General features: G+C 43.5%; 2 protein-coding genes across 2 annotated transcripts in view; one reads left to right on the top strand and one right to left on the bottom strand.

Annotated features, from left to right (window-relative positions):
* Positions 1–21,716, bottom strand: part of TTLL5 (tubulin tyrosine ligase like 5) — a 310,256-nt gene that overhangs the window by 257,655 nt on the left and 30,885 nt on the right. The window contains exons 7-9 of the mRNA XM_049770318.1: positions 19,677–19,759; positions 9,311–9,380; positions 8,159–8,243 (exon numbers count right to left, since the gene is read on the bottom strand). Of these exons, the coding sequence (XP_049626275.1) occupies positions 8,159–8,243; positions 9,311–9,380; positions 19,677–19,759 (238 nt within the window). The remainder of the gene's footprint in view (positions 1–8,158; positions 8,244–9,310; positions 9,381–19,676; positions 19,760–21,716) is intronic.
* The window catches only part of LOC126004088 (peroxiredoxin-1), a 1,184,503-nt gene that overhangs the window by 1,137,123 nt on the left and 25,664 nt on the right, over positions 1–21,716 (top strand). The gene's annotated exons all lie outside the window — the stretch shown is intronic.

The raw sequence follows: 21,716 nt of genomic DNA, 5'->3' as shown, positions 1-21,716 counted from the left end.
GGAATCATTCCCAAAAGGGACCAATGCACTATACTTTACTTGACTTAGTCCAGTAGAGAATGCAGGAGACCAGGAAGGGGAAAAGATATGTGCATGTTTTCCTTCTTTCTAATCTTGGAAGAGAGAATTATTTGAACTTGTATTAAAGAGACCATGTTCAAATCTGATCACAACCATTTTCCAGCATCTCCTTGTCCAAGCCAGAGAGAGGTTCTTTAGGCTCAGATCTAATCTACAGTTGCTTTATGAAAAATCCACAAAGGTATTTTTATTTCTAATATTAAAATCAAATTTGATATGATAGTATCTTATAGCATGTTTCAAGGGAGGTTGTAAGGACAGTAATGCAGGTAGAGTACTTGCCTTGCACACAGCTAACCCAGCTTCAATTCCTGGAATCCTATATTGTCCACTGAGCCTACCTGGAATGATCCCTAAGTGCTGAGCCAGGAAGAAGCCCTGAACACCACGAAGCCTTGAACACCTGAACTGTGGCCAAATAAACAAAAAACATGTTTCAGGTGTCAAGTATTAGATTTCAATATAAAGAATTTTGGGGATATTTTTGTTTGTTCTGTTGTTGTTTTAAAGTACATGGCATTCATTTGAGAACAAGCCACTTCAAACAGTGTAAGTGCACACAGACCCAATAGAAGAAGATGGAAAAGGACTAGAGAGGAAGAGAGGGCAGGCCAGAGCAGTAAAGGGAGGTTGTCTAAGCACGGAAGAAGGCATCTGAGTGCAGCCATGGCCAGGAAGATCACAGGAAACTTACAAAACAAGTATGCTGCAGATAATAGGAGTCAAATTTCTCATTTCTCATAACTTTCTCTTCTGCAGAAAAGAGATTCAAAAACATGGAAAGACAAACCTTCCTACTGGAAAATCCAGCAGCCTCCACCCATACCCACCATCTTCCTGCAGAAAAACAGCCCAATTGTTCTACCAAGCTCCAAAAGAAAATAATGGCCACTGACTTTTCCCAGGTAGTTGGGTCTAGGCTAAAAAAATCTGGGGTCTTCTCAGAACGGTAGAGGCAGATTGCCCTTTCTGCCTGAAAGCACAGCATCCCAGTGCCGTACCCTCAGACATTACCGGCCTGGCTCCACAACTTAAACTTATCAAACTGCCAAGCCTCCAAATTTGTTCCAGATCTATAGATCCTGGAACTCAGGCCACAAGCAGCTGCACAAAACCTCAAATTTCATAGTAGTGTTAGCCCTGTAGGATCACAGGAAATCTGATGGGAAAGTTCCATAGACCACCACCAAGCTCAGTGAGCCTAAATAGTAAGCTCAGAAGGCTCAACTAGAGCCAACCATAGCCTGTAAATCCTTAGACACTGACTTTAGTAACACCACTGAGAGAGATACCAATTATTTCAAATTGACCCTTATTGATCTATGTGTTGATAATTCCATTTGCCTTTGTAGTGTAACAAACAATATGAAGTAAATTTGTTTGTGCCTGCAAGGGGGCAGGCTAGAGTGGCAGGTAAGATTTGGGGAAAAAACTGGTAAAGGGAGAGTAATGCTGGTGTTGAGATTGATGTCTGAACATTTATTGCCTGAAATGAATATAGTATTAACAACTTTGTAAATCATGCTGTTATAATAAAAAAAAAATTTTTGATGGCCAGAGAGATAGCATGGCAGTAGGGCATTTGCCTTGCATGCAGAAGGTCAGTGATTCAAATCCCAGCATCCCATATGGTTACCCGAGCTTGCCAGGAGCAATTTCTGAGCATAGAGCCAGGAGTAACCCCTGAGCGCTGCCATCCTGAGTATGACCCAAAAATAAAAAAAAATAAAAATTTTTTTGAAAAACATGGAAAGAGAAAAACCTAGAATGCATTCTGGAGCTTTGAATTAGAATTGAAGTTACCAGCATGAACACCCACTTATATGTATGTATATGTATATATACACAACCTATGTATATATTGTGGCATGTATGTTTGTGTCCCCACATTTCCTGGTCTGCAATTAAAAAGAACTAAGGGCAGACACATCCCAGAACAATGAGCATCTAGTAGCCATATCTTGATTTCTAACTATTAGTCTCGATCAAAAAGAACCAGCACTTCTTGGAGAAAATGTCTGATTCCAGGGCTATCATAAAGACCAAGATGAGTCTATGCTATCTAGTTCAGAGCATGAGAGTCAAAAGGCTACAAATGCAGCTCAAAGAGGCTTCTACTGGCCCAATTTGGGACAAGGTGAACATTAAAATAAGTCACAATAACAAAAACTATTAATTACTAAATAAAAGAGAAATCCTTGAGTCTAGGTAGGTACAAAAAAAATAGAGCAAACCAAATGGGAAATTTCTTTCAAGAAGTAAAATATCAAATCATAAAGATGAAAACAGAAGGAATGTAAGGACAGAAGAGGAGAGTTTTGGGCACATTTTTGGCAATGTAGGTTAACACATTGCAACCATGTTATGTAAACTATAATTGAAGAAATGAAATATTTTCATCAATATTCAATAACCATCCAAGTAATCATTGATTTAGGCAAGTTATAGCAAGATTATTAAAATTAGTGGATGAAATAAGGAGCAAAGCTTTGTTTGGAGGGTCTCAAATTCTTTCTATATAAAAACACGTTTAAGGCTAGAGATATATTACAGGTGCTAAAGGCCCTTGCCTTTCATGTCAGCACAACAATGGTTCAAATACTGCCACTACATAGTCATTTCCCTGCCCCACTCACCTCAAAAAAAGCCCTCCAAATTCCAGAGAAGAAAACGGTAATTTTGCAGGGGCGAAACATGGCAGACACCAACCACAGTATGCAGGTAGCATTTTGGCCAAAAAAATATACTTAGGTCTTACACTAAGTATCAAAAGAACCCAAATCCAGGTATGTCCAATAAAAGCACTGACTCAGAATCTTGACCATTGCTCAAATAAATCAAGAGAAAAAAAAAAAAAAAAACCAAGGAACCCAAACTGAAAAGTCTAAATAGAACCTGTGGCCCAGGGTTAGACCCTTTTATTACAAACAACATTATTAGGGAGATGGGCCTAATAAATGGGGTCTCTAAGCAAAGCTCTCTAGACTGACTTTTTTTAACACTATTTTACAGCTTTCCTGTAAGTCTAAAGTGATCTCAAAAAAAAAAAAAAAAAACACAACAACTAAGAACAAGATAAGTTACTCTCAAAATCGACATTTTCAGCCTCCCTCAGGAAATACCAATATCACCTTAGTCCATTCAAGTAATATAACAAAATACCCTAAATGGGGGAGTCTTATAAACAACAAAAATTTATTTCTCACAATTCCAAGGATAGAACCTTGGCCCTAAAGCCAAAACAACAAGAACAACAACGGGATGTGGGGAAATGGCTTTCTTGGCCAAATCCAAAACTCTGGACACTAACAGCTCAAAGTCTGTTAAAGAGAACTACAAGGTCGTGTTTATTTTCTACTACGCTCAACGGCTCAAGGAGGGACTGGTTTTCTTTATTCTGACAGTATCTTTATTCTAACAGTAAACTGTTACATTGAAAATCACACTCCCTGTTTGCTTTCTCATGAGTTCCTGGAAGAATCAATCGGATGAGAGCCAGATACATAGTGCAGCTGCTAAGTGTGCTTGCCTTGCATGTAACAGACCCAGGTTTGATCCCTGGCACTGCATGTAGTCCCGAGCCCAACTCAAAATAATAACTGAGCTCTGAAGTGGTCACCCCCCCCACACACACACACACAAAGAATCAAGATGAAAGTAATAACTTGTCTAGAGCTCCTTGTTATAAGTATGCCACACGACCTGAGTGTCAGACATGGGGCAGTCTGACTGAGACTTTGCCCCTCAACTGCTAATTTTCTAATAGGAAACAAAACGGAAGAACATCACAGCATCAGCCAGGTCCTTAAAATGCTCCTCCCCCATTCAAAGGTGATTTTTGTCTTTCTAAGACTCTGATGCCAAAGCCGGAAGGACAGTAAAGTCCTGCTATTTTGAGAACTATACATTTGAGCAAACTCTGGCCACACCAGTTGTGGAAGGAAGAGCGGAGGATCCTGGAGGCTGCCAGGGCCTTGGCCCCTGAGCTCGCTCTCCTCTCTCGAAGGTGGTAGCGGTTCAGGGAGGCCAGAATGCAGGGTGGAGGCAACACCTCTGGCAGCCCTACCAGGAGCCACTGGGTTTCATCTCGGTCTGACCCAGAAAAACTTGGTGGGAGAGCACCAGGGGCCCAAGCACTCTGTGATCTGCTGTCAACCAGCTGTAGCAGGAGCCTGCCAAAGTGCGGCATGGACGAGGCAGCGCCCTTCGGCCCGTCTGGAAGGGGATTACCGACCTGATCCCTCTTTAGAGCCAGAAATGAGTCAAACACCACAAACAGGCAAGGCCTGCCAAGGAGGGTGACAACGGCCCCGGCGAGGGTGCTCTCCCCCTGGTCGGCGTCTCTTTCCCCCTCCTGCCGCTCTGGCAGATTCTGGACAGTGTGCAGCCTGTGAGGTAATCCGAATTCCTTGGCAACCAGCAAGTACCTGAATTCTTTCAAAACCACAGGAATCCAGCAGAGAAAAGGTAAATATCCCCGCGGAGCCAGTGTTAATTAGCAAGGAAGGCTACTGAAGAAGGAGCTGGGGGTGGGGAGGTGGGGGAAGGCATGACGAATGCTTTGGGGTCTCTTCTGAATTTCCAGACTACTGCGCTGCGGCAGAGAGGCAGTCCCCGAACAGGGCCTCTGGCCACCTCCACCGAGTGGTGGCCGCCTCCAGGCCCCTGCCCAGACACCCTCATTTCCCCTAACTTGCTTGTGCTGTCTATCTTGGGGTCTCTAATAACACATTTCATTTTCCACTCCAGCTTGTTTGGATTTTGAGTTTTAATTTTTCCACTTCTAGTGAAAATTGGGCCGTGATCTCCATCTCATCAAGTCCTTTAGACAGCATGTTGGATACTCCTAGACCTGTCAAATCCACAACATCCCGTGGGATTCCATCTTTGACAGGGAAAAGGAGGTACACCATTATAGGCACTTTAGGTAGAAGACACCCCTGTCCGGAAAATGAGCGTCCCCTGCTGGAGCAGAACTGCAACAGAGCAAAATCAAAAGCGAGGTGGGCCTCTGGGCAAAACACAGCTCCAAGCACCAGAAAGGCTAGATGCTGCCAACCTCTGCCCACAGGTAGGAAAACAGAGAGTGTCGTCCTGCCTCCTAGGCCACCACAACAGCAAGGACAGTTGGGACTATTCACCTATGAAAAAAGTTGTTTCGGTTATTTTTCTTTTTTGTATGTTTGAAAGGGCATAAAACTTACACCAAACTTTTTTTTTTTTTTTTTTTTTTTTCACAAAAGTAACTTATGAAATGAACTCGGTCTTTCTGCCTCCTCAGCATTACTTTTGAGGTCACAAACAGAAGTGATACGGCCCCAGTCCCTGCTTTTCTAAAGAAGGAAACCAACTGTGTTTGCTGCCAGTTCCGTCTCTTTAGGAAAGATTATGTTTTCCTTGTTGAGCCTCAAAGTAAAATAGCCCGATGATCTCACCCCAAACCTATTATCTTCAGCAACGGCTACATCAAACACACGTGACCCAAGATTACTAGAGGCTGTAGGTCAGGAGATGTTACGATGGCTGCTGAATGTAATGACACAGTAGAGCAGTCTGAGGATTAAAAAGCGGCCAGTGGATGCCAAAATACACAATGATTTAAGACACAGGCTCTTTGGCACATGGAAGTCACTGTGTAGAGCACTATACCTTTAAAGAACTCTGGCTAAGCATCTGTCTTCCTGTAAAGCTTTCACATACACCAATACTTCTAAGTAACCCAAGCCAAAGCCCCAAGAGGATCTATTTATTAGTTCTATATGGGCCAAGCTTTTGAAAAGCTGTTTTCCAAATTACTGATGAAAAGTATCCTTTTAGAAAAACAAGCCAGTTCCCTGCCTATAGAGGCAAAAGCATTAGCCGGTTCAATGGATTCTGACCTCCAACATAAACCCAAAACTTGCCAATCTGCAGCAAATTCTGTAATAAATGTCAGGATCTTAAAACTGTTAAAGACTTAAAACCTTATTTTACCAACAAGGAGGGTCTGTCAATACAGTAGGTCTTCAGAATAGTATGTCACACACATTAGTAATCATAACCTATTTTTCCCTAAGTCAAGAAGCACAATTTGTAGTATGGGAGATAAGCTGGAATGAGGAAGCACAAGAGGAAGAAGAGAGAAGAAGTCTCCAACTGGAAAGAATGAAAATCTCAGTACATTAGATGCCTGAGCAGAAGCAAGAGTCCTTTCTACCTCCTGTGTGTTCACTAAAGATGACATCCCAACTTTCACACCCAAACTGCAAAGTGTGAGGGCAACGCGTGTCCAGAAACACTACAGGAAGCTTTCCTGCAAGACTCTGAGTCAGTGTGTGCTCAGATGCCTGACCTAGTCCTTTACTTAAAAAATGAAAAACGTTTCAGTTTTCCCAGTCCTCAAATTTCAATGAACAAGAGGCCATAGCGAGGGTGCTCCAGTAGCTTCCAGTGTTCCCAAGGTTCAAACTCCTAAATCTTACTTGGGACTAGGACATGCTAACGAATGCTGCCAGCGCCCCCTAGTGGAAAGGGGAAGGCAAGGTTCACCCAGCAGGAACCTGGTGGGCAGCTCACTCTGCTCTTGGCCCAAGAGTTCATCAAAAGCTTGATGACATGAAATAATTATAATTAAAATGCCACAAAATAACAGTTGTCAGGGTCTACGATTGAATGTCAAAACACCTATCCTCAAATAAGCAGTGTTCTTTCATTCAGGGTACTTCCTAACTTCGAAGTATAAGTTCTAAAATATAAACACAAAATGACCTGTCTAGTGTCTCATGATAGCTCATAACTGTTGTGTTCTCTAAGTTCTGTGTGCAGAAGGAAACTTCTAAATGAGCTTGTGTATATGTGTGTGTGTGTGTGTTAGAAAACAAGCAGCAGGGGCCGGAGCAATAGCACAGAGGTAGGGCATTTGCCTTGCACGCGCCTGACCCAGGAGGGACCTGGGTTTGATCCCTGGCATCCCATATGGTCCCCCAAGCCAGGAGTGATTTCTGAGCTCGTAGCCAGAGCATCACTGGGTGTGGCCCAAAACCCAAAAAAAAAAAAAAAAAAAATTAAAAAGAAAGCAAACAGGGCCGGGCGGTGGCGCTAAAGGTAAGGTGCCTGCCTTGCCTGCGCTAGCCTTGGACGGACCACGGTTCGATCCCCCGGTGTCCCATATGGTCCCCCAAGCCAGGAGCAACTTCTGAGCACATAGCCAGGAGTAACCCCTGAGCGTTACCGGGTGTGGCCCAAAAACCAAAAAAAAAAAAAAAAAAAAGAAAGCAAACAGCCAAGTAATGTACTTATTTTCAACTATGAAAACACCTACAAAATTCTATGGATATGGCAATTAAAACTTCTCTCATAACCTACACTGCATAATTGTATCACAATTCTTCAAAACCAGAAGAACGCCTCAAGAAAACCAAGAATAATGTACATATATATAACCATCGTAAATTATAGTATACTTAATAATATTAACAATGCTTTTAATAATTAACATATTATTATAACCATTGTAAAGTATATTTCTTGCAGATTGGGAAGGTCTGGGGAGGTAGTTAACACTTCCTAAATACAAGAAGGCGTGAAGCAGCCTGGGTGCTGAGCTCTGCAGTTAGATTTGTGCCTTCAAATTCCGGAATTGCTACTCTACTCCCAGCCAGCTGCAAGAGCTTGAAAAAATGACTCTTAAGCTCCTTCACCATTTCACCAAATGCAAAAGCACATCCACTAGAATGTTGTAATGAGGGGGGGTATGTGTCCATGCGTCCAGTACATCACAGGCAAATCAATGTGGGGCTTTTGCTTCCTCAATCCACCAGCATGAACATAGGCAGGACTGGCACTGCTTGAGAATGCCATAGATGCGCCTGGATGCCCACTACAAACAGATGGTGTTTATTCACATGCACATTTTGTTCAATGGCGCCAGTGCCAAGTGAGAAGGTCAGGTAAGAAGATTGACTTCTGTCCCCTGAAGCCCGAAGGGAGGAGACTCAATGATCCCTAAATTCTGTCTCACAGAAACAGTCTGATCTTCCCAGACTCTCTAATGGGTCCTACTCTGAGATACAGCCCTCCCAACAAACTGGTCTCTTACCTGGCCAATCCTTCTTCATAGAGATAGATGACGAGAGGATCGTAGGACGTCACGAGCACATAGAGGCGGACATCAAATTTGAAATCTGGGGGCAGGAGAGAGAGCACAGCGGTGAGGTATTTGCCTTACATGAGGCCGACCTGGGACAGACCCAGATCGAACCTGGATCAATTCTTGGCATACCATATGGTCCCTCGAGCTTGCCAGGAGCGATTTCTGAGCACAGAGCAAGCATTGCCAGGTGTGACCCAAAAACCAATGAATAAATAAATAAACTGCTTTAAAATTTTTTTAAAAAAATTTAAAATCTGGGGGAGAAAAGGATTGATGTCACAGGAAAATTCCTACCCCTTTGTCTTCTGTCACAGAATGAACAAAAAAACATAACAAAAATAAGTGAAACAAACACCCATCCTCTTGCCACACACACTGCCCACATCATGCCTTTTAAGGAAATATTTTAAGGAAAATATTTTTACACTGTAGCTATGTATTTACTTGTATTATGTCGTTTTCAAATATGTACTTGTTATTTTATAATGTATAGCATGGTTTCTTTTGTATTATCTCTTTTCACCTTTAAAATAATTCCATGACAGTGGTAAGAAACCAGTGTCATTTCTGGATTGACACATTGTCAAAAATTTCAAACTAAGCCTGAACGAGAGTAGAGCAGGTAAGGTGCTTGCCTTGCGATCTGGCCAACCTGGGTTCAATCCGCAGCATCCAATATAGCTCCACAAACCCTGCCAGGAGTGATCCCAGAGCACAGAGCCAGGAATAAAGTCCTCAGCACCTCTGGATATGATTCAAACCCCCAACTCCCTCACCCAAAAAAAAATGAATTTCAAAATGAATTTCAAAACAAAATGAATTTCAAATTAACTATCTAAAGGTTTATTAGAGAAGGCTATAAAAATTATTGAAAATCTATCATGATCAGGGCCCCGGAGATGGCTCAAAGGGCAAAGCAGGTGTTTTGCATGCTAGAATTCTGGGTTCAATCTCTAGCAGTACACTCAAGCACCTCTGGGAGTCACTCTCTAAGACCTGGGCCAGGTGTAGCTCCCAAACACTTCCAGGTGTGGTCCCCAAATGAAATAAAATGGAAATAATGCTCACAATGTGCTCCAGAAATGGATCTCAACTCACCATCTATGAGCAGGGGGTTGTTAATGTAACGAGAGACCAGGATGTTTTCTTCCAAGGAAATCTGGTTTGGCTATTAAGTAGAGAAAGAATAAAAAGGTCAAACAAAAGGAAATCCAAAATCACCATAAGGAAGCAAAATCTGAACCTTCTAGAAAGATAATTCAGAAAGCTAAAATGCTAAGACCTTCCAAGTGGCCCACAGATGGGCACATACAAATAACTAATGCAAACATGGGGTGACTGATCAGAATGAGGGGGAAACTGCTTTACATAGCAGAGTTAAAACACCTTGAAGATATTACATTACATTGTTAACAGCCAAGAAAAGAACATTTACTTGGAAAAACAAATAAAACCTCGACTTTGCAAATGTAGAAGATAAACTCCCCCCCCCCCCAATCCTGTCATTATACTTAAGTAAAGGTTTCCTCAAGCTCCTAAGAGCACTTTCAGATCCATCCACAGTGGATCCTGGTGTCACTGTGACTGGAGTGTGCTGACTTGAGTGCACCCACTATGAATCTAACCGAAGGCAAGGGTCAGATGATCTTTTCAAGCACAAAAGCACTGGCAGAGGGGAAGGGAGGGGAAGTAGAGAGGAAGGAAGGATAGAGGAGAGGAGGGAAGTGGAGGGGAGGAGAGGGGAGGGGTCTTCCAGAGTTTAGGATTTAGGTAGAGGGATAATAAAATACATTTCCAAGTTCAAAGAGCAAGAGTATTTGCAAATTCAGACCCTGAAGCTATAAGGAGCAGACTTGGGAGCAAGAACTTGAGTATCACTTAGCAATAGAGGGACAGAGGAGGGCCTGGAAAGCTCCCCAATGATGAAGCAGGAGGTGACCAACTGGGAAATCGTGAGCGGTAGGTACAGGTCAGCGATTAGGAGGGAGGGATCTCACTGGCAACAGAACATGAACTCCTGGAGTGAGAGAAGCTTGGACCTGACAAGGTGGCAGGCAAGAACTTGCTATGGACTCCTAATGAAGAGAAAGATCAATATATCTGGGATAGAACAACAATATGGGAAATTAGATGAGACAGTGCCTTTATCTGGAAGACATCGCCACCTAGAGAGGAAGGATGAAAAGACCCCAGAAGGGAAGTGGCTCCTATCATAACTTTGATGAGAGTAGCGACAGAACAGCAAGTACTATTGGCATCTGCAAGAATATGGAGTTTCATAAAAGCACTGAACACATACTGTGCCAAGCACTGCTCTGCTCTGGTTCTTCACAAGTATTATTTGAACACATTCCCTTCTAAGCCCTTGAAGGAAGAAAGTGAGGAAATGGCTCACAATTAAAGTGATAAGGGTCAGAGAGGTAGTACAGTGGGTAGGGAACTTGCCTTGCAAGTGGCCAAACTAGGTTCAAACCCTAAAATGCCATCTGGCCCCCCAAGCCCTGCCAGGAGTAACCCCTGAGCAGAGTCAGTAGTAAACCCTGAGCACTACCAACGAGTGACCCAACCCAAACAAATAAATAGTAATAGAACAGCATTTGACCCTGAAGGTCCAGAGGCAAACACCTCAAGCAAGACGTACCTCTTTCTCTAATGTTCTGACCTTAAACAATTGTACTGAAAATTAAAAAAAAAAACAACTCTGCACAGTGGTAGGGAATTAGCCTTGCACCTGGCGGACCTGGGGGTATCCAGGTCAATTCCTGGCATCTCATATGATCCCCAAGTTTGCCAGGAGCTATTTCTGAACACAGAGTCAGGAGTCACTCACTGGATGTGGCCCCAAAGCAAAATAAACCAAAACAAATAAAAAATTCTCTGCAATCAAAGTGAAGCTTCTGTTCTACAAAATACTACAGGCTACCATAAAATAAGGGTTAATTTGATGACCCAGATGACATGCTATCACACTACATAATTCCAGTCAAGAAGAAAATGAGATTCCCCTCTCTTTTCCCACGGGTGCTGTCTCAGACTCCGAACACCATTTCCACATCATGCATTCCCAATGCATCATCCCTGTCAGCCGCTGTCAGAGGACCGAGTCACACTCACACCCTCAGTCACTCACACGGTTTCCTGACTCCCTTCCATTTCCCAGAGCAGCTCCTCAAAATGCCATTGCCATACAGAGCCAGCTGAGCCTGTGAGAATAGAGGCAACACAAGACAGCAAGCTGCAGCCTGTGTTCCAAATCTAAAATTTAATAATGGTAAGTTCCGCATACTGAGTAACAACTAATGACAGGAAAGGTACCTGAGAGATAGGTAAGAGCAGGCTTTGCATGCAGGAAGCCCAGGTTTAAACCACAGTGTCCTCTATCCACCACTGCAAGTGACTCCCAAGTACAGTCAAAAGTAGCACCTGGAAATGACTGGGTGTGGCCCCAAAACATTCCCCCAAAGAGATCTATGACCATCCACCTTTCCTCAAACCTGAGCACACACAGGAGGAGCTTTCTCTCCATGTCATATACAAAACAATCATACCGTCTCCTTTCTTCTCTCCCTCATCACACACATTTGTTTTCTGGATGATACAAATCGTCTCATACTTTAGGCGGTTTTAGTATTCGTTCAGTGTTCTGAGTTTTGTTGCCTTAATATCTGCAAAGGGAACTAAATCTTTCAATTACAGGGGTCCTCAAACTTTTTAAACAGGGGGACAGTTCACTGTCCTTCAGATTGTTGGAGGGCCAGATTATAGTAAAAACAAAAATTATGAACAAATTTCTATGCACACTGCATATATCTTATTTAGAAATGAAGAAACAAATGGAAATAAATACAATATGTGGCTCTCGGGCCGTAGTTTGAGGACCATTGAATTAGAAGAATAGCTTGGGTAGAATATTTGGAGGTAATACATTCTCGTATGGTCAGCTAAGGAAAGCCTGATATTTTCAAAGCTGTTTCCTTCTCATCTGTCCCTAATTAGCTCAATTTAAACTGACCTCAATTCCTAGGAGAAATTGTCTTCCGATGTATGCTTAATCAAGAATGTGAGCTGTTGGGGAAATTTTGAATCACATCCACTTCCTAATTAAGATTAAACTCAGGGTATCATTAAGTTACTATAAGGCAAAATGTCCAAAGTGTTTCCCAAAGTAGGCAATACAGACCCCTGGAAAGCATCTCTCTCTGTGCAGCAGAAGGAAGATGACAGCCTTGGGTGTAGCTGATGGGGACACATTTTGTTTGTTGACTTCCAAGTGGGGAACTAAGTTAATTTTTTTCCAAAAGAGAGCAAGAGGCCAAGCAAGTGTGAGACCCCACTACCACTCTCAAATCGAATGCTAGACTGAACTATAATTCTTTTTTTTGTTTGTTTTTTGTTTTTTGTTTTTGGGCCACACCGGCTGTGCTCAGGGGTTACTCCTGGCTGTCTGCTCAGAAATCGCTCCTGGCAGGCACGGGGGACCATATGGGACACCGGGATTCGAACCAACCACCTTTGGTCCTGGATCGGCTGCTTGAAAGGCAAACGCCGCTGTGCTATCTCTCCGGGCCCTGAACTATAATTCTGACTTTATCATTTAATAGGGAAATAAGAGCAACTAGCTCGTAAAGAATAAATAAGATTAGATTTGGAAGCCACCGTGATCTTGAGCAGATCTTAAATCTTCAAGACATAACAGCTGATATTAGTACTGCAAATGCAATAGTGTCTGTGGTGTGGTTCTGATCTATGAAGACTCATCACAGCCCATGATATGCCCCTGTACTCAGAACAGAGTACTGATAATAAAAACATGAGAGCAGAGTGAGTCCCAATTCTTCCACAGGTTGTAAGAAATGACCTACAAAGCAGGACACTGGAAATCATTGTTGACTGATACGGGAAATCACGCATAAGATAAAAAGCACAGAAGCAAAGAGAAGCAAAAGCGGTACAGTATTTTGGTAACAAATAAAGGAGTGAGCAGAATGACCTAAATGCTCTCGTGATACCTCACAGTCTCTGACAAAATATGATACTGTGTTTACCGTGAATAATGTATCAGACAAGGAAGCCTAAATTTGACTTCGATAATCAAATTCATACCTTGAACAGAAAATGCCGGATCCTTCCCTGCCTCGATTTTAATACATGAAATTGGGAAAATATGGTCTTTTAGTCATGGTTACTGAGAGAGCTGGAGCACAGAGCACTCCTGATCCTTCGGGCTGAACTTCAAGAGTTAAGTAAAGGGCACATTGATCATTAAGACCTTTACCTGTTGGCTGGCCCAGAAGGCCCCATCTGCAGGAGCTCACACTTGACATCAAAGCCATGGATTTTGGTTTTCTTTTCTATCCTCCATTCTAGTTTCCTAGTAGAAAGGCTGCTATATACAGATATTTTCCAAAAGATTTTGATGATTATTATGCACTTTTATGAAGAGGGTGTCTGCCTGCAGCCAAGGAAGCCAGGGAAAGCAATTTTCATCTGGCCTCACACCTAACTCTGGGGCTGCCCCCACGCCCTCCAAAAGGCCCTCGCTCGCTCACCCACATTAGTTCTGCTCACAGACCCTCCACCCGAGCACCCGGGCCCTCCCCAACTCTCCCTCCAATCCAAAAAGAAAGCAGGCAGCGGCCATGGAAATAGTTACTTCATCCAGTTGGCTAATGGGTCACATATTCCACGGGAAAGGATCCAGGTATGGAAAAGAGGGGTTGGTCAGGCCTCAGTGGGAGGAGAAGAGCATTAACATGGTTTGGTTTGTAGGTCTGGGCAAAAGGTGATAAAATTCCAGTTTGGGACTCAACTGGGAATGTTTTCCCATTATGCCCAAGGGCGGCCAGCTCCCTCCCTGTGCTTGCTGGCATCTTCCCAGGCTTCTGTCTGGCACCGCCAGCAAATACCTCAAAGAATCAGACTCATTCCAAAGCTTCACAGAGGGGGGAAGGGGAGAAAAGGGTCCTGCCAAGTACTTTGATCAAGGCAGGGGGTCTTGAGAGCTTCAGCCCCAGAAGTGGGAAGGAGAAAGGGAGCTAGCCAGAGACATTCTCCAAAGACGTGTCACCCTCCTTTGTGAGAACCAGCATCCACCAAGAGTTAGGGCACCGGCTTCTCAGCCCCACCAAGGAAAAGTTTGATTTTTCTATTCTTTATGACGTTGGTTTTTAAAATAACAAATCACTAAGGCAAAAGCGCATTCCAAAAAGAGAAGAAGGAAAAAAAGAAAGAGTTCCAGATGAGCTGGGAATAGAGGGAATAGATACTACTCTTGTTTTGTTTTGTTTTGTTTTTGGATCACATCCAGCAGCACTCAGAGGTTACTCCTGGCTCTATGCTCAGAAATCACTCCTGGCAGGCTCAGGGAACCATATGGGATGCCAGGATTCAAACCATTTTCCTTCTACATGCAAGGCAAATGCCCTACCTCTCTGCTATCTCTCCAGCCCCAGATACTACTCTTTTTGACTCATGTCTAAGAAAATAAAAAACAAACTTGTACTGCAGTTGACTTTCAAATAGTGATTCCATTTGGCAGCAAAGCCCCAAGCCCAGGCTCAAGCCGTCTACATGATTCAAACAACACAGGCGCTCCTGGCTGGTGCTGTAGGTGGGGGGAATAGGGGGGCAAGACAGGAGCCTGAATGCCAGGTCAGAAGAGAGCAAGGAGAGGTCCAATGAGTCTGCTGAGGGCTGCGTGTGTGTGATGTGGAAATGAGGGTCAGAAGGTTCCAGAGCCACCCTCGGCCAGGCAGCAGGATTGAACCCTGGGCCTGGCCTGTCACCATTGGTGCATTAAAGGCACAATCTCCACTGTAGCACAAAGAGCTGAACTTCAGTGTTTATGCCATAGTTTGTAGCACAGTTCCAATTTGAAGGGTTTTCCTCCAGTGAAAGACTGCTCTAAAAGTTCAATTTTGTGTAGAAAGAAATAGTTCAGACTGTGTAGAAGAGAATTAGGGAGTGTTCTCTGGGGCTGAAGTCCCTGGGGCTTGAGAAATGGAGCATGCATGCAGCCAATCCAGATTCAATCTCCAGCATCTTAGAGGGTCCCCTGAGCTTGTCAGGAATGATTGTTGAGTGCAGAGCCAGTATTAACCACTGAGGAACTGTTGGGTGTGGCCCCCAAGCAAAACAAAACAAAGTAAAAAAAAGATGGAGTACTGAGCCAACTCAAAAAACACCTAACCTCTTTCTTTCCCAAGTGCCATGGGAAGGACAGAGAAAATACTATTAAAAGAATGAGATGAAAACAAGGCAAAAAAAAAAAAAAAAAAAAAGTTAAGGAACCAACCATAGGCTAACGTTAAGGAAATCTTGAAAGACAGAAAGGAAACAGGACCAAGTTGAGAAAACAGAAGAAGAGCAGAGGAAGCCTCACCCAAAACATCAGGGTGAAGTCTTCTTCCCAAGGAAGTCACAAAAAGTGTTAAGTGAACCCACAGGAGCAGGTCAAGATGGGGTGACTCCTCCCAAACAGCAGATGGAGCAGGCAGGCTGCCCATCCCACTCAAAGTTCTACCCTCAGAATAAAAACCCAAGTAGATGATATTGTAGGGAGGATACTTATGTGAGTGGAGGATTCAGACAGAAGAGTGGACTCTGTAGCCATCTGATCCCTAAAAAAGACCCAAAGCAGAAATGTGTGTGTGTGTGTATGTGTGTGTGTGTGTGTGTGTGTGTGTGTGTGTAGCCATCTGATCCCTAAAAAAGACCCAAAGCAGAAATGTGTGTGTGTGTGTATGTGTGTGTGTGTGTGTGTGTGTGTGTGTGTGTGTTGGGAGACACACATCTCCCAACCTCTCCACAAGCTTCATCCTCCCACAAAACTCAGTCAGCCACTGTCCAGGGAAAAGCCACTAAAGAAACAGCCCCACAGAACAACAGGGTAAACTGAAGCCAATTGCTAAGTTCACTCTTTCACTTCTTTGTTAAAATGTATATTTTTATTATTGTAATATAGATGAACACGTTTACAGTAGCATTGACTTTTTCTAGTGAGTAAACTATTAAATACATGGTCAATTTTTCTAATCTTGTTTTTTTTCTTTGGTGGGGGATGTGGAAAGGTAGATGCTGAAGATGAGCCCAATGCAATGCTCTACTACCGAGCCACCTTCCCAGCCCCTTCAGATGCCAACTGCAATCAGTCTATTCTTTTGTTCATACTTATGATTCAACATATAATGTCATCAAAATTAAGAAAGTTCGACAGCAAGAGAAAAAGGATGATCCAAAAACATTTAAGAAATAAGAGAACTTAAAAAAAAATTCAGTTGTTATCCACAGAAAGGCAAACTATACTTATCATTAAGCATCAAAGCTGCCATTAATTTTTTTAAGTAAATTAGGAAATCAAAATTCCTGGAAACTATGAGGGCCACTACAGAAATATAGTAGATGGAATGAATAATCAGTTAGAGCACAGATGCAGAAACCCAAAGATGAGTAGAGACAAAGAATTAAAATTAAGAGTTGACATAAAAAGGGCCCGGTGAGATAGCACAACGGCGTTTGCCTTGCAAGCAGCCGATCCAGGACAAAAGGTGGTTGGTTCGAATCCCAGTGTCCCATATGGTCCCCCGTGCCTGCCAGGAGCTATTTCTGAGCAGACAGCCAGGAGTAACCCCTGAGCACCGCTGGGTGTGGCCCAAAAACCAAAAAACAAAAAAAAAAAAAAAAAGAGTTGACATAAAAAAAAAAAAACAAAAAAAACTTAGAACCCCTCAAAACAGAGTTTAAAAGGCAGAAATGAAAACCAAAAACATGTACAATTTCCCCTAATTTCTAGACCAGAAGGGTGAGTTCCAAGTCCTGGTGGAAATATAAAAAATATCCAGACTCAAATATTAGCAAAAATCTCTCCTAATTTTTAGGTTTTTACACAATAATAAAGCAGCAAATCTAAACCAGAGCTCTTGTAGAGAATGTAAATGTTATAAATCATTAAAATGATGAACAAGGCCAAAGAGATAGCATGGTGGTAGGGCATTAACCTTGAACACGGCCCACCCGGGACGGACCTAGGTTTGATCCCCGGCATCCTATATGGTCCCCTGAACCTGCCAGTAGCGATTCTGAGTGCAGAGCCAAGAATAATCCCTGAGTGCCGCTGGTGTGGCCCAAAAACAAAAACAAAAAAAGATAAACAATACTACAGAGGTTAGGGCACTTGCCTTATACACAGCCAACCCTGGTATCCCATATGGTCTCCTAAACCAGCCAGATGTTATTCCTGAGTGCAGAGGCAAGAGTAACTCCTAAGTACTGCCAGGTATGGACCAAACACACTCCAGAAAAAGAAAAAAAAATCAAGACCTACCATATGGAGATACAAAGACCATCTTTGTTCTCCTCATTGAAGGGAAGACCATCAACAGCTACAAGATCAAGCACTTGGCAATCACCCTAGCAACAGGCTGAGGTAAGGGCAGTTTGGAGAAACTGTATATAAAACTCACTGTGGGCATTTTTAGCCCACATCTGCCTGAGCAGTGGACTTTCTCACCATAGGTTTCATTTCCTTATATGTTCTTTGTGCTTTTTCTGAAAAAGTCCACATTCTTTGTTGAGCACAATATCTTTACCTTTCTCCTTCCCTCCTTTCATTTCCTGAATAAGCTTGTTTCACTTCACCATTCATCTCCTGAAATTCATTTTTCGGAAGAATGGCGACAGACACCTAAAAAGTCTGGTTGGGACTTTACTTTCCTGCCAAGACCAATTCCTCATTCCAGTCTGGAACCCACACCTCCCCAAGTAAGCAGGTGACAGGGATCATTTCCCACCCTGGGCAGCACAAATGGAACCTGGGTACGGAATGACAGCTGCCTTGTGGGGCTGGTGAGACACGAGGCCTGTCCAGAGCAGGTGCTCAGCAAACTCGCATCGGTCCTGGATCTCCCAGGCTTCTCCCAGAGAAAGAGAAGCAGGAGATGTCCTTTTCGAGCAAAGCTATATTGTCTCTCCATCTCACTTGACACAAGTCGTATCTCCCACTGGCAACGGGAGGGCAGAATGATATGAGTGAATAAATATCAAACTGGGGATTTGCGGGGCCGGAGAGATAGCATGAAGGTAGGGTGTTTGCCTTGCATGCAGAAGGATGGTGGTTTGAATCCTGGCATCCCATATGGTCCCCCAAGCCTGCCAGGAGCGATTTCTGAGCATAGAGTCAAGAGTAACCCCTGAGCGCTGCCAGGTGTGACCCAAATGCAAAAACAAAAAACAAAACAAAACAAACAAACAACAAAAACTGAGGATTTGCAAGTATGAGATAAAGTAATAAAAAGAAAAACACTGGGCCAGAGCGGTAGCACTAGAGGTAAGGCGTCTGTCTGCCTTGCCAGCTCTAGCCTAGGACGGACCATGGTTTGATCCCCTGGTGTCCCATATGGTCCCCCCACGCCAGGAGCAATTTCTGAATGTATAGCCAGGAGTAACCCCTGAACGTCAACGGGTGTGCCCCCCCCCAAAAAAAAGTAAAGAAACACAAATCAACTACCATGAGTTACTAACTACTAGTTAGTTCCTGTAGTTAACTAGCTACTAACTCATCCTGTAAGTCAAAAAAAATGAGAGTGGGTAGGGATTTTCTTTTATTCACTCTGTATGTACATTTGGCTCAAAACCACTTTTCTTATTTATTTTATTAGTTGTTTCTGAGTGCTAGGGGAAGAGAAGAACCAGGGCCATTCCCTGGGATGGTCAGGGGCCATGAGCTACTGAGGATCAAACCCAGGGCCTCAAATATGCTAGGCATGCACTCTTGTCACTTAAGCCAAACTTGAAAACAACTTTTAAGACCAAGAAAAAAGCTCAAAGAACTTCAAAGAGGCCAGATGCAATCCCAGGTACCACATGGTCTTCCAAGCACTGACATTGGAGCAACCCTCAAGCACCTAGTCCAGAGTGATCCCTGAGGACCAGAGGGTGTGAAATCAAAACAAAACAACCACCTTTAATGAAGACTTTGCAATACATCAAGATAACTTTTGCAAAAAAAAAAAAAAAAAAAGATAAAGAGGAGGAAGACAACGAGGTAAGGGCAGAGAGGAGGGAGGAAAGGAATGGTTCTGAAAAATAGCAGCATTGATGACTAAACATTCAGCTTGATTTCCTGGCTGACCTCCAGGGCAGGAATTTGCTCACTGCACAGGCCACCAACAAACACAATGCTGAGCATTAGCCTGAGAGGATGTGAAAAGCTTAAGGAGGCATCAAGACTGCCCTCCACTGACTTCTTCACTGCCGAGGAACTGCTGGCATGGGAAGACAGGGGTTGATGCCAGTGAACTGGGCAGCAGCCAATTCAGACCCAGGGCAACTCGAAGCTGGCCATACAGACTGCAGACAAGCCTGCCACTCTCAGTAAGGAGAAAGGGTGAAAGGCCTCAGTAGCTCAAGCACAGCTCACATAAGAACCAACCCAGGACAGGATGAGGCTCTGGGACTGTATACTTACGTTGTTGATCAGGTAGACACCCCGCCCTCTGGAAGAGGCCACCGGTTTTACTATCCAAGGTCCCCGATCCTTTGAATATGAATCTGCTCAAAGCATCAGGAGGTAAGAAAGGGGAAAAAGGAACAGAGAAGAACAATCATGAGTTCACCACCTTACATTCCAACAATGGCTATCTACTCAGGTAACCCAGGGATTTTTCCCACATTTCTACATGGAGGACAGTAGCTAGAAAACTCACATTGTGAACCAGCCTTAAAAGTGAAAACAGAAGTTGGAGTGATAGCACAGTGGTAGGGCATTTGCCTTGCATACGGCCAACCCAGGATGGACCCAAGTTCGATCCCCGGCATCCCATATGATCCCCCGAGCCTGCCAGGAGTGATTTCTGAGCACAGAATCAGGAGTAACCCCTGAGCTCTGCCAGGTATGGCCCCACTCGATAAAAGTGAAACAGAGAAGGCTTTGGAGATAGTACAGTGGGAACCTTAAATGATCCACTCCCCTGCATGCCAACCCCACTAAGAAATAGGCCTGAGAACCAACAGGCATGGCTTAAATACCACCACCCCCCAAAACAAGAAAAAGAAAAAAGGAAGAAAACAGAAAGAGAGACAAAAACAGAGAAAGGACAGAAATACAGCCTCCATTCCATTTCTTCCATTTCCATCACCCTCTTCGAATAAGAGGATAGAGAGGAAGATCCTGCCATAAAGAGCTTCCATGAACATTTGCAGCTCACTCCTATCACCGAGAGTCTAGCTGCTGCCAGTTACAAGGAGCCAAATGCTGGGTTTTCTCTAAGAGTAGACTTTCCTTAAGCAAGTTCTGTGAGCTTATTAGGAATAAAACCCTACCTGCAGTCAAACAGCAGGTATGTGGCAGGTGGTAAGAGTGGCTGGTATTTCTCTGGGATGAGAATCTACCCTCCCCTTAGTTCCTTCTCCAGCTGCCCTCTAACCCATTCAATACCAGTGTATCATGGGAAGAGCAGTCAGACAACCCACATCAAAGACTCAGAGTGGCCTGCAGCAGGTCTCTGTCCTTGATTTAGGGAAGATGCAAGGGCACCCCCCAAAAAAGCCAAGAGCCTAAGTCTATTGTGAAGGCCTCCCCCAGGAACTCAAGGTGAGCACAATCCACTGCTCTTCCAGGACCAACAGGAGATTGCCTTAGACACTCAGCTTCCTCTTCCCCACCTTTGCCCTGGCTGAAACTTCAAGTTAGGAAATCTGTAAAGTGCGCTCAGAACTGAAGGCTCTCTGAGCAATACCACTTCTAGAAATGTATCCTCTAGATCTTGCAAGAAAATAGCTGTAGGATTCTCAAGACTGTGTGACAAGAGCAAAGAATGTCCAACAATGAAGTAAATACACTAGATTTTATGTATTTTAGGAGGGTGTGTGTGTGTGTGTGTGTGTGTGTGTGTGTGTGTGTGTGTGTGTGTGTGTGTGTGTGTGTGTGTGTGTGTGTGTGTGTGTGTGTGTAAAAAGTCAAGACAAAAAATATTTTAGATGAGCAGGTAGGGAATTTTCTTTGTATATGGCCAACCTGGGTTCGATCTCCAGCATCCCAAATGGTCCTCCAAGCCTGCTAGGAGTAACTTCTGAGCACAGAGCCAGGAATAAACCCTAAGTACCATCAGGTATGGCCCCAAAACAAACAAAAAAATATACTGGACTTTGTGGGCCATACATCTCTACTGCAATAATTGACTCTGGGCTTGTCACTGGAAAGCAGTCCTAAGAACTATGTAAACAAAGGAACATGGCTGTGTACAATGAAATTGGATTTAAATTTATATAGAAAACACCTGATTTTGTATTACATCCAGACACTACAAAATTTTTCTTCTATTGACTTCTGCCAACCATATAAAATGGAAAAATACTATAGCATGTGAGAGAAATGGTTTAGGTAGGGCACTTGCCTTGCAAGCAGTCGACCCACATTCAATCCCCAAAACCCCATATTATACCCAAGCTCTGTCGAAATTGAACCCTAAGGACAGAGCCAGGAGGAACCACTGCCAAAAACTAAATA

This window comes from Suncus etruscus, chromosome 3 (genome assembly GCF_024139225.1).
Source record: "Suncus etruscus isolate mSunEtr1 chromosome 3, mSunEtr1.pri.cur, whole genome shotgun sequence".
Lineage (NCBI taxonomy): Eukaryota > Metazoa > Chordata > Mammalia > Eulipotyphla > Soricidae > Suncus > Suncus etruscus.
This window is presented reverse-complemented; position numbering and strand designations above follow the sequence as displayed.